The sequence below is a fragment of the Ranitomeya variabilis genome, chromosome 5, assembly GCF_051348905.1.
Source record: "Ranitomeya variabilis isolate aRanVar5 chromosome 5, aRanVar5.hap1, whole genome shotgun sequence".
Classification (NCBI taxonomy): domain Eukaryota; kingdom Metazoa; phylum Chordata; class Amphibia; order Anura; family Dendrobatidae; genus Ranitomeya; species Ranitomeya variabilis.
Genome location: NC_135236.1, coordinates 492,347,462 through 492,360,786, shown reverse-complemented (window position 1 = coordinate 492,360,786; position 13,325 = coordinate 492,347,462). Strand labels below are relative to the sequence as shown.

Here is a 13,325-nt window from a genome sequence, read left to right as displayed (position 1 = left end):
ATGTGGTGTCTTTCAAGAAATCTAAACGTGTCAAAAAGGTTTTTGTCATTCACCCTCACTTTAAGGAGATTGTACAAAAACATAGGGATCGCCCAGATAAACGCTTCATAGGACAAAAGTCCATCGAGGCCAAATACCCTTTTTCTCGGGAATTAGTCAAAGACTGGCTGCAGTCTCCCTCGGTGGACCCTCCTGTGTCACACCTCGCGTCCAAGACCATCCTGTCTCTTTCGGACGGTTCCTCCGTTAAGAATCCCTCCGATCGCCAGATTGATTATCTGGCTCGTTCCGCCTTCGAGGCCACAGGAGCGTCTCTCTTCCCATCCTTCGCCGCCTCTTGGGTGGCTAAGGCTATGGTCTCTTGGACCGAGACTCTTTCTTCTAGCACCACTGATTTACCTCCAGAAGCCAGCATACTGGTTAACCAGATAGCGCAGGCCGGAGACTTCATAGTCAACGCCTCTATGGACGCAGCCAATTGCGCTGCACAGGCAGCCGCCAATGCAATTTCCATCAGGAGAGCCCTGTGGCTCAGGGATTGGCGAGCAGATTCGGCTTCTAAACGTTCTCTAACAGCCCTGCCTTACCAGGCCGGTCGGTTATTTGGAGAAAAATTGGACCAAATGATCTCGGATGCTACCGGAGGGAAAAGTAAATTTCTCCCCCAGCAAAAGCCTACCCGGTCCTTTCGGTACCAGCAGCTACCTCCATTTCGGCCTTTTCGGTCCAATACCAACTGGTCTTCTACATCCTCTACCCCCGCATCAGGACGAGGTTCGCGCGGTGGCCGAGGCGCCCAGGTCTCTTACAGACCTAATCGTAACTAGAGACCCAGGCCTAAATCTCCCGGGTCTAAGGGATCCGCATCCCATGGATCCTCCGCCCAATGACTCCTTGCATCATCCGGTGGACTCCAACAAAGTAGGCGGACGTCTACTCTTGTTCCGTCCAGCCTGGCTCTCAGTCGTTTCCGACGAGTGGGTCAGAGAACTGGTGTCCACCGGATACAAAATAGAATTTTCCTCCCCCCCCCCCCCCCCCCTACACGCTTCTTCCAGTCTTGCCCTCAAAGGTCAAAGGCCACAGCGTTTCTCCAGGCAATACGGGCACTACAAAAGGACGGAGTCATCATTCCGGTCCCCCTAGAACAAAGATTCAAGGGTTTCTATTCGAATCTGTTCGTGGTCCCAAAGAAGGACGGATCACTACGTCCGATCCTAGACCTGAAGCTACTAAACAGATTCATAAAAATCCGACACTTCAGGATGGAATCCCTCCGTTCTGTGGTCGCGTCTATGGAAAAGGGAGAATTCCTGGCATCCATAGACATCAAGGATGCCTACCTGCACATACATATCTTCCCTCCGCATCAGCAGTTCCTTCGCTTCGCCTTTTGCGGGGAACACTTCCAATTTGTGGCCTTGCCCTTCGGTCTCGCCACCGCTCCCAGAGTTTTCACGAAGGTCATGGCGGCTGCCATCGAAGTAGCTGGCCAACAGCACACGGACAGACGGATGCACGTCCTAGTTCCACTGGGCCCCCATGGAAAATGTACATACCAGATAAAAAATGAAGGACAGCATCCAATCCAGGTGAAAGTGTTCACAAACGAAATCCTTTATTTGCCAAAGTGCAACGTTTCGACCCACATGGGTCATGCTTGATAAAGACCCATGTGGGTCGAAACGTTGCACTTTGGCAAATAAAGGATTTCGTTTGTGAACACTTTCACCTGGATTGGATGCTGTCCTTCATTTTTTATATGGCGGCTGCCATGGCCATTCTTCATTCCAGGGGAGTGGTGGTAATTCCGTACTTGGACGACCTGCTGATAAAGGGTCCTTCCTACCCAGCGTGCGAAGAGTCCGTCGTTCTCACGGTGGATACTCTTTCTCGCCTGGGATGGAAGATAAACTTCGAAAAATCTTTTCCAATTCCGTCTCAACAAATCTCCTTCCTGGGGATGATACTGGACACTTCCCGCGGTCTGGTCATACTTCCTCAAGACAAGGCTTTGGCCTTGCAGCAGGGAGCCCAGCGTCTTTCTCGTCCAGTATCCCACTCCATTCGCGCCAGCATGCGAGTTCTCGGGCAGATGGTAGCGGCCATGGAAGCGGTCCCATTTGCGCAGTTTCACCTCCGTCCCCTGCAGCATGCGCTACTGTCGGCTTGGGACGGCAACCCGTCCTCCCTCGACTGCCGATTCATCCTGTCCCCTCGGGTCAGGAAGACCCTCAGGTGGTGGACGTTGAAGTCCTCCCTAACCCAGGGAAGGTCTTTTCTCCCAGTACGGTGGCTGGTGGTGACCACCGATGCCAGTCTCATAGGCTGGGGAGCGGTCTTCAACCATCACACAGCCCAGGGGCGGTGGTCCATTCAAGAGTCTCGCCTTGCCATCAATATCCTCGAGATTCGAGCTATCAGGCTAGCATTGTTCCACTTCCACCGACTTCTGGCAGGTCATCCAGTCAGAATCCAGTCCGACAAGCCACGGCCGTGGCATACATCAACCGTCAGGGCGGAACTCGCAGCAGGACGGCCATGCTCGAGGTGTCTCACATCCTCCATTGGGCGGAGTCGAATCATTCGCCCATCTCGGCGATCCACATTCCAGGTGTGGAAAATTGGGCGGCGGACTTCCTCAGCCGCCAGGGCATCGCCTCCGGAGAATGGTCCCTCCACCCGGAGGTCTTCCAGCAGATTTGCCATCGCTGGGGGACCCCGGATGTGGATCTCATGGCTTCCAGGATGAACAACAAGGTTCCTCAGTTCCTTGCTCGGTCCCTCGACCCACGGGTCCTCGGAGTAGACGCCCTGGTCCTGCCTTGGCGCCAATTCCGTCTCCCGTACATTTTTCCTCCTCTTCCCCTATTACCGAGGGTCATCAAAAAGATCAGGGCAGAGGGGGTACCAGTGATTCTCGTCGCGCCAGATTGGCCGCGTCGGGCATGGTACGCCAAACTGGTTCAGCTGGTAGCCGACGTCCCCTGGCGTCTTCCAGATCGCGCGGATCTTCTTTCACAGGGCCCGATTTACCACCAGAACTCAGGGGCCCTGTCTTTGACGGCCTGGCCGTTGAGTCCTGGATTCTAGGCCAAGCGGGTTTCTCTCCCAGGGTGTCCTCCACCATGATCAGAGCTAGGAAACCTATTTCCATGTGTAGTTACCACCGTACCTGGCGAATTTTTTTCTCATGGTGCGATGCACAAGGACGATCTCCTCTAGTATTTTCTATTCCTTCCATACTGGAGTTTCTTCAGTCCGGACTAGAGTCGGGACTTGCCCTTAGCTCCCTAAAGGGTCAGGTTTCGGCATTGTCAGTCCTTTTCCAGCGGAAGATTGTCAATAGGTTGCCGGTGAAAACTTTCTTCCAGGGAGTTTCCCGTGTGGCGCCTCCCTACAGGTCACCCTTGGATCCGTGGGATCTCAACTTAGTTCTCGGAGCTCTTCAGGAGACTCCCTTCGAACCGCTACAGGACGTTGCCTTGACCTTCCTTTCTTGGAAGGTAGTCTTCCTAGTAGCCGTCACGTCCATCAGAAGGGTCTCGGAGTTGGCTGCGCTCTCCTGCCGCCCTCCCTTTCTAATTTTTCATCCGGACAAGGCGGTATTGAGGACCTCTCCCACCTTTTTGCCCAAGGTCGTCTCCTCTTTCCACCTCAATGAGGAAATTGTTCTGCCTTCGTTCTGTCCGGCACCGGTCCATCGCATCGAAAAGGCTCTACACACCCTTGATGTGGTGAGGGCTCTTCGTCGGTACGTCTCAAGGACGGCTCCCTTCCGCACGTCAGACGTCCTGTTCGTACTTCCAGAGGGGCCCAGGAAGGGTTCTCCTGCTTCAAAAGCCACTCTGGCAAAATGGATTCGATCAGCCATTCAAGAATCCTATCGTGTCAAAGGTGTTCCTATCCCAGCTGGGATCAAGGCTCATTCTACTCGGTCGGTAGGCGCCTCGTGGGCCATTCGGCACCAGGCGTCAGCACAGCAGGTCTGCAAGGCTGCGACGTGGTCCAGTTTGCACACTTTTACCAAGCATTACCACATTCATTCTATCTCTTCTGCAGACGCCGCCCTTGGCAGGCGCATTCTGCAAGCGGCAGTTCCTTAAGCCATAAGCCAGTGGTACATGGGGTATTAGCATATTGTTCCCCACCCAGGGACTGCTTTTGTACGTCCCATGGTCCTGTGTCCCCCAATGAGGCGTAGGAGAAAAGGAGATTTTTGTTTACTTACCGTAAAATCTTTTTCTCCGAGCCACTCGTTGGGGGACACAGCACCCACCCTGTTAGCCTGTTTTGGCTTGTTGTTACTTCTTTGGTTTTGACATAGTTGTCTTTGTTCATGCTCCTACTGCTTTACTACCGAACTGGTTGAAATTGTATCCAGTGAAGGGGTGTATACTGCAGAGGAGGAGTTAATCTTTCTGTCTACTTAGTGTCCTCCTAGTGGCAGCAGCATAACACCCATGGTCCTGTGTCCCCCAATGAGTGGCTCGGAGAAAAAGATTTTACGGTAAGTAAACAAAAATCTCCTTTTCAACCTTAAAAGCTATGAAACTAAATCTTTATATACATATATAGTGACGTTTTCCTATTATAAACTATATGTATACATTATACCAGTTGACATTTTGTTTTGTTGTTTTTTCAGACCACTGACAAAGATTCTCCGGGGTTGGTACTCATGCAGGACCTGGTTTTCCTTAGTGGATTTTCATCATCGTTCAAAGACACAAATCAACTAAAGTCAAAACTACCAGAAAATCTGTCCTCTAAGATTAAACGGGTAAAAAAATCTATTCAGTCTTTATGTGTGACTTCTCATTTACTACTTAACCCCTTCAAGACATTTGACATAAGTTTACGAAGTGGTGTAAATTTACGTCATAGCGATCATATGGGCACCGGAGCTGTGCCTGCACGATCAACTGGGAGCTTGGCGTAAGTTATAGCACGCACTGCCTCTGGCCATTTAACCCCTGAAATGCCGCGATTGTGGCATTTAGAAGGCTGGAAGAGGAAGGAGGGTCGCTCTCCCGTGCGATTGGCACCCCAGTGACGTCAACACGAGGACCCGATCGTTTCGATCATTGCCATGCTCAAGAGATGTAGTTTACCCCAGTGACGTCAACACGAGGACCTGATTGTTTCGATCATTGCCATGCTCAAGAGGTGTAGTATCCAAAATGGAGTCTCTGCTGTTTTGGTGCATCATTTGTTTTTCAAATGTGAGTTGGCATTCACAATCTATTCCAGCCAAATTTTAGCTGAGCTCTAGAATTCATTTGCCGCTCCTTCCCTTCCGAGCCCTGCCATGCATCCAAACAGTAGTTTTACACCACATATCGGGTATAGGTGTACTCAGGAGATATTGCAAAACAAATTATATGGTCCATTTCCTCTTGTTACTCTTGTGAAAATGAAAAATTTTTGCTGCAACTTTTTTTTAATTATCACTGCTTAACATTATAAAATTCTGTCAAGCATCTGTGGGTTCAAGGTGCTCAGCACTAAAGATGAACGAACGTCGCCGGCTCCCTCCTTATTCGGCTTGTTAATAGAGCTTACCGAATAGCTGTAGTGGGAGTCCAGATACCTGGACCGCTCCTGATAATCAGCTGTCCGGCACCGCAGCTGCATGGGTCGCAGCTGTGTGACAGTCACAGTACATGCATGGAGAGCCGTGACACATGCAGCTATGGCGCCGGACACCTGATTATGGGAATCTACTCACCACACCTCTAGATAAGTTAATTGTGGGGTAAAGTTTTCAAAATGGGGTCACATGTGGGGAGTTTCCACTGTTTAGGCACATCAGGGGCTCTCCAAACGAAGCATGGTGTCTGCTATCTATTCCAGACAATATTGCAGTCCAAAAGTCAAAAGGTGCTCCTTCCCTTCTTGTGACGGGGTGTACGGCAGAGCAAGAAGGGACAACAGGCCAAGGGATGATTCCACAGATTTATTATCAAGAACGCTGGAACAACACATGCAGGTAGATCTACAGAGTCCACAATTAGTCCAACGGAACAGGTTCGGGGGCACCTCCCGATAATCCTTGTGCCAGCTAACAAAGCAATAGTCCACACGAGTCCAAGGGATCCCAAAACAATCCCACGAACGACGAGATATGTCCTCAGCTCAAGTCTCGCCCCGTTCGCTTCCGCAGTCACAGATGGACGTGGGGTCTTGCCTCAGCTAAGAATCCCCACTCCTTCTCCTTTAAGGTTCAACTCACATCTGATCTCAAAAATAAGAATGGATTGTCTGAGCTCCTGGGATCCACCCAAGAAGGGGGGTAGGGGTCACACCTTCTATTCAATGGTTGGGTCCACCAGAAGATTCTATGCTGGTCGGCTCCGCTTAGTCTATGTAGTATGTACATTTGACTAGCCACCTGCTGTGAGGAAGAATGGCTATTCCTTCACTAGTTGACAAAGCTTAATTACATTATAGCTAAGGGTACCGTCACACATTGAAATTTCCATCGCTACGACGGTACGATTCGTGACGTTCTAGCGATATCGTTACGATATCGCTGTGTCTGACACGCTACTGCGATCAGACACCCTGCTGAGAATCGTACGTCGTAGCAGATCGTTTGGAACTTTCTTTCGTCGCTTGATCACCCGCTGACATTGCTGGATCGTTGTGTGTGACAGCGATCCAGCGATGTCTTCGCTTGTAACCAGGGTAAACATCGGGTAACTAAGCGCAGGGCCGCGCTTAGTAACCCGATGTTTACCCTGGTTACAAGCGTAAACGTAAAAAAACAAACCGTACATACTCACCCGTCGGTGTCCTTCAGGTCCCTTGCCGTCTGCTTCCTGCTCTGAGTGCCGGCCGGAAAGTGAGAGCAGATCACAGCGGTGCTGCGCTCTGCTCTCACTGTACGGCTGCACTCAGAGCAGGAAGCAGACGGCAAGGGACCTGAAGGACACCGACGGGTGAGTATGTACTGTTTGTTTTTTTACGTTTACGCTGGTAACCAGGGTAAACATCGGGTTACTAAGCGCGGCCCTGCGCTTAGTTACCCGATGTTTACCCTGGTTACCCGGGGACTTCTGCATCGCTCCAGCGCCGTGATTGCAACGTGTGACTGCAGTCTACGACGCTGGAGCGATAATTATACGACGCTGCGACGTCACGAATCGTGCCGTTGCAGCGATGAAAATTTCAATGTGTGACGGTACCCTTAGGGCTGCAAGTATTGGGGGAAGGAGACATTGTTACAGGTGAACTCCCAGCACAAGAAAATACATAAATTACAGCTAATAGAAACCAGAGAACAGTTACATACATCAAATGGCATATTATTCAAATACAGGACAGGGCAAAAGTACATATCATGACAATCCTGAGCCCTGCTGTCTGCCCAAACAGTTATTTTCCCACTGCATGTGGGGTATTGGCGTACTCTAAAGAAATGGCACAACAAATTGTTTAGTCCTGTTACCCTTGTGCTAATGCAAAATTTGTGGCTAAATCAACATTTTTGCGTGAAAAGTAAAATTTACATTTTCTTCTTTCCACATTTGCTTTAATTCCTATGAAGCACCTGAAGGGTTAAAAAACATATTTAGTGTGTTTTTAGGCACTTTGAGGGGTGCAGTTTTTAAAATGGTGTCACTTTGGGGGTATTTTCTCTCATAGGCCCCTCAAAGTCAGATCAAATGAGATGTGGTCCCTAAAAAAAAGAAAAAAATTGGTTTTGTAAATTTTGTTGGAAAAATGGAGAAATCGCTGATCAATTTTTTCCCATATAACTTTAAAGCCAATAGAATGGTTTCAGAAATTGTGCTGATGTGAAGTAGACATGAGGGAAATGTTATTTAGTAACTACTGTATTTTGTGTGACATGACTGATTTACGGGTATAAAAATTAGTTTTAAAATTTCCACATTTTCACCTAATTTCTGATATCTTCACAAGTGTTTACTTGTCATATCGAAGAAATTTTATGCCAATCATAGTGTAATACAGCTCGAACAGCAGCGTTTCTAATCCCCATTGTGTGATGCAGCCCACAGTGCGGTGTAACTAATGCCCACCATGTGTGATACTGTCCTCAATGCACCATATCCGATACCAGCGTTTGATACACTCCATGCATCTAATCCCAATATTCCACTGAACCCTGTATCTAATGCCTTCATGTGATGCACTCCACGTATCTTAATCCCAGCATGTGGTACTGTCCATGTATCTAATCCCATCCTGTGTGATACCCTCCGCTGAGCCCTTTATCTAATCCCATAATATGTCATACACTACACTGAGCCCTGTATCTAAATCCAGCACGTGATACTCTCTTCATATCAAACTCCAGCGTGTGATTCGGCGATCAGCACCAACTAACAGTATCAGCGCTGCCGGCCGTCCTCGGTGACACTGTCCGCATCTCAGTACCACTTTGCAGTCCCCAATGGCTCCGCACTGTGACCCTAAAACTCCTTTATCCTTATCCATTTGCCAATGCCCAGAAGGGGAGGAGAAGAGACATCACACACGATCAGATCTCGTCCACTTTCACTGCAGTCATAATAAGAGTAAAAGCAGTACACTAGATTTTCATGGGAAATTTCAGCAGCTGCTCCCAAAAGTGATCAAAAGTGGAAATACCAATCCTTTTTGTGTCATCCCCGGACAATTTTGAGCTTTTACTATGGGCAGTGTCTGTGTTGACGTCGGGGAGCCAATTAACTGCTCCTGTTCTTGAAATTAAATATCCCAATGATGGAGAAACACCATTTTCTCTGCTACATCCCCTGAAATTGCCACACCAGCAGCTGCACCGTCAATGTGCCAAGACGCTGAATAGGTGTCCTGAGACAAGTGTGTTTCTTGCTTTGACCACTAGGTGGGGCTCTTTACCTATGTCTATAGCCACAATGGCTTCTGCAAGGGATTTGAAGATTTTAAAATAAAAACTGAAGGGAGATGTCTAGCCACATAAGGATACAAACATTCTGCATCACGGCTAATCTTCAGACACCTACTTTGTCCATGTTCTGCCAGTAATGCGGGTTATGTAGTATATCAAGTCAGTGCACTTTGTTCCGATCCCGCTCTGATTTACGGTATATGGTTTTCTGACTGACAGAAAAAATGCCGGAAGGTGAGAGTCAGTCAGGGGACTTGGATTTTAGCATAATCGCAGAGGTGAAATGTTAAAAGGAAAAAAAAAACCCCTCTGGAGTGGTGCATGAAGGAAGCGATAACCATTACGGTTACGGTACGCATTTCCTGGAATTAGCAGTAGTCACAGATTACAATGCTTGTCAATTACCAATTAATAAACTTTGTTCAGATTACATTTTCAAAGCAAATTCTTATGTCCAGGAAAGCACCTAGATCAGGGCTGGGTAACCTCAGGCCCGCTGGCCATTTATGGCCTTCGATGACCTATTATCTTGCCACCGAGCGGATTCCCAGGGACTACAGTGCTTGGGCCGGCAGCTGTCTTTCGACAGCTGCTGGCCCTTTAATTTCTTCTTGCTTTGCACGCACTACTGAACGCTCAGGCACACTCAGTGTGCACTATTGAACGCTCAGGCACACGCAGTGTACACTGCTGAACGCTCAGGCACACGCAGTGTGCACTGCTGAACGCTCAGGCACACGCAGTGTACACTGCTGACCGCTTAGGCACACACAGTGTACACTGCTGACCGCTCAGGCGCACGCAGCGTACACTGCTGACCGCTCAGGCGCACGCAGCGTACACTGCTGACCGCTCAGGCGCACGCAGCGTACACTGCTGACCGCTCAGGCGCACGCAGCGTACACTACTGACCGCTCAGGCGCACGCAGTGTACACTACTGAACGCTCAGGCGCACGCAGTGTACACTACTGAACGCTCAGGCGCACGCAGTGTACACTACTGAACGCTCAGGCGCACGCAGTGTACACTACTGAACGCTCCGGCGCGCGCAATGTACACTACTGAACGCTCAGGCGCACGCAGTGTACACTACTGAACGCTCAGGCGCACGCAGTGTACACTACTGACCGCTCAGGCGCACGCCAGCGTCAGGACGTACTTTGTTTGCGGAGTTAGTAATTTGTACGACCCCCGAAGGATGGTATAAATAACCAAATGGCTCTTGCCTGGAAAATAATTGCCCAGCCCTGACCTAGAGTATTAGCCAAACGTATGCATAGCCCCCTATTAACAAAACGAAGGCCAAAAGTGTGACCATTCTGCTTAGTAAATGAGACTGTTTGCCTTTCCCCAATGACGGCACCACAGAGAGAGGGATCCGCCCTCAGGGACAGGAAACCTACAGGTGAAAAAGGCGGTACCTCTCTCCCACATCAGTTGGTTTCCTGTCTGTGATGGGGAACCTACAGCACGTACCTTCGTAATCTTCATGGGATGCCGGGGGCTGATCCAGTACGGTTGCAAGCAGTGGGGCTCCCTGCTTCGGCTGGGTCGGTAGCGTTCTTTCCCCTGAAGCACCACCGCTGGGGTCGGCGGACCTTTAGGGTGAGTGGGGAGAGGCAGTGAAGGAGGAACAAGTCTGCCTCTCCCGAAAAAGGGAAAAAGAAAAACCTTTTTCCCCATAGTCGTGGCAGTCACGTGAAAGGGGCCCTCCGTAGCATCCGCACAGCGTAAGAGTGGCGCCGGCCACTGCATTCATGCGGCACAGGTACTCAGCGCTGCAGATACCTGGAACCAGAGGGGGGGGCGGGAGAAGCCGGAATTTGCACAGACTGTCGTACTGCTGAGCATAACTGGGGCGGCGGCCTCTAAATTTAAGTAGTGCGGTTTCTCCGGACAAACCCGGAGGCAGGCAGAGCCAGGGGAGAACAGAAATGCAGACACACCGCGCGTGCTCGCACGCGCTTTCCCCCAAAAGAACGAGCGGCGCAGGACTCTGCCGGGACATAGAGCCATGCGCGAAGCGTCATTTCCGCCGGCGGCGCGGTGCATTGCTGGGACACACCGCGTTGCACTTCCTGAGCAGGCAATAAGGTGGGAACAGATCTGTTTAAACCCCCTGAAAGGTATCAGAAGAGTCTAGGGTCATAATGAGTGATCAGGAGGAGCAAGTGGTACAGGAGGCTGTACAGCAGTCCCCTAAGTAGGGGCAGATACAGCGGCAGAAGCACCAGCAGCGCCACCATCGCCAGCGCCGAGGAGACACCTCTTCTCTGCAACGTAGCAGCAGCGGTCGCTCAGGATCGCAGCGCAGCCGAAGCTCCACTAAAACGTCACGGCCAGTTGCCGATCCAGTGGTGGATATAATCCATTGGCCAGAGACGGTACAGCTCTTTCTACAGGAGGGTGAGTGATCTCCGTGAAAGTACGCTTTTTTAATGAGGGGTTGTTATTTTTTTTCCCAGGGAAGGAAACGTGTAACAAAATCCAAACACAGGGCTGCGCTATATGTACTGAAGAGCTGCCCACTACATGGGAGAAAAAGCTCTGTGGCACATGTATAGAACAAACTATCCAGGAAGAATCCCTGAAGACCTCAAGACACTGATAAGAAGTCAGGTAGAAGATGCCCTTAAAGGCATTAAAACCTCAAAGAAAAAACATAAACCCAGACATAGGTCTCCGGAATCTAGCCTTAATGAGTCAGAGAGTGAACTATCTGACTGAAGTAAATCATCATGTTCTGAGTAGTGTTGAGCATTCCGATACTGCAAGTATCGGGTATCGGCCGATACTTGCTGTATCGGAATTCCGATACCGAGATCCGATATTTTTGTGATATCGGGTATCGGTATCGAAACAACATTAATGTAAAAATGTGTAAAAGAGAGAATTAAAATAAAAAATATTGCTATACTCACCTCTCCGACGCAGCCTGCACCTTACCGAGGGAAGCGGCAGCATTCTTTGTTTAAAATTCGCGCTTTTCTTTCCTTTACGTGAGTCCCGGCTTGTGATTGGTTGCGTGCCGCCCATGTGACCGGGACGCAACCAATCACAGCAAGCCGTGACGTAATTTCAGGTCCTTCAGGATTTTAAAATTACGTTCCGGCGTTGTGATTGGTTGCGTCGCAGTCACATGTGCGACGCAACCAATCACAGCAAGCCGTGACGTAATTTCAGGTCCTTAAGGATTTTAAAATTACGTCCCGGCTTTGTGATTGGTTGCGTCGCAGTCACATGGGAGACGCAACCAATCACAAGCCGTGACGTCACGGGAGGCTGGACACGCGCGCATTTTAAAATGGGCGCGTGTCCAGCCTCCCGTGACGTCCCGGCTTGTGATTGGTTGCGCCACGATCAACCAATCACAAGCCGGGAGGCTGGACACGCGCGCATTTTAAAATTTTAAAATGCGCGCGTGTCCAGCCTCCCGGCTTGTGATTGGTTGACCGCGGCGCAACCAATCACAAGCCGGGACGTCACGGGAGGCTGGACACGCGCCCATTTTAAAAAGCGCGCGTGTCCAGCCTCCCGTGACGTCACGGCTTGTGATTGGTTAATGGCGGCCATGTTGCCGGGACGCGGACCAATCACAGCAAGCCGTGACGTAATTTCGTCACGGCTTGCTGTGATTGGTCCGCGTCCCGGCAACATGGCCGCCCTGACCAATCACAAGCCGGGACTTCACGTAACCAAGTAAAAGCGCGAATTTTAAACAAACAACGCTGCCGGTTCCCTCGCTGAGGTCCAGGCTGCGTCGGAGGGTGAGTATAGCGATATTTTTTATTTTAATTCTTTCTTTTACACATTTATATGGATCCCAGGGCCTGAAGGAGAGTTTCCTCTCCTTCAGACCCTGGGAACCATCAGGAATACCGTCCGATACTTGAGTCCCATTGACTTGTATTGGTATCGGGTATCGGTATCGGATTGGATCCGATACTTTGCCGGTATCGGCCGATACTTTCCGATACCGATACTTTCAAGTATCGGACGGTATCGCTCAACACTAGTTCTGAGTCCTCTTCATCATCCTCTGAGGGGGGGTCGTAGCTGCTTCCCAATCGAAGAGACAGATGCCCTTGTAAAAGCTGTCAGGGCAACTATGGGGCTAGTAGACGAACGGCCTAAGAAAACGGCACAAGATCTAATGTTCAGTGGCCTAGAACAGAAAAAACGACGAGCTTTCCCGATAAACCTTATATGTAAAAGGGGGCACCACGGATGCAAAAGTGGGATCGCCCTGACCTCCAATGAATATGAGACCCAAAAAAACAGAGAGGAAAGTAGAGGTCATGCAAATGGGGATCACCACACAAAGGATTTAGCAAAAATAAACGTAATTTTATTGATATAATACAATACATAGGAAACAAGTAATAAAGAAAACACACATTAAAAACAATTAAAAAGGAAACATACTTGTTCCTTAAGACCACA

At 49.7% G+C, this 13,325-nt stretch overlaps 1 protein-coding gene across 3 annotated transcripts in view; it reads left to right on the top strand.

Moving 5' to 3' along the window:
- Nucleotides 1-13,325, top strand: part of GNPTAB (N-acetylglucosamine-1-phosphate transferase subunits alpha and beta) — a 128,450-nt gene that overhangs the window by 29,067 nt on the left and 86,058 nt on the right. For all 3 annotated transcript variants that reach the window (XM_077265615.1, XM_077265613.1, XM_077265614.1), the window contains exon 7: nucleotides 4,649-4,783. In XM_077265615.1, the coding sequence (XP_077121730.1) occupies nucleotides 4,649-4,783 (135 nt within the window). The remainder of the gene's footprint in view (nucleotides 1-4,648; nucleotides 4,784-13,325) is intronic.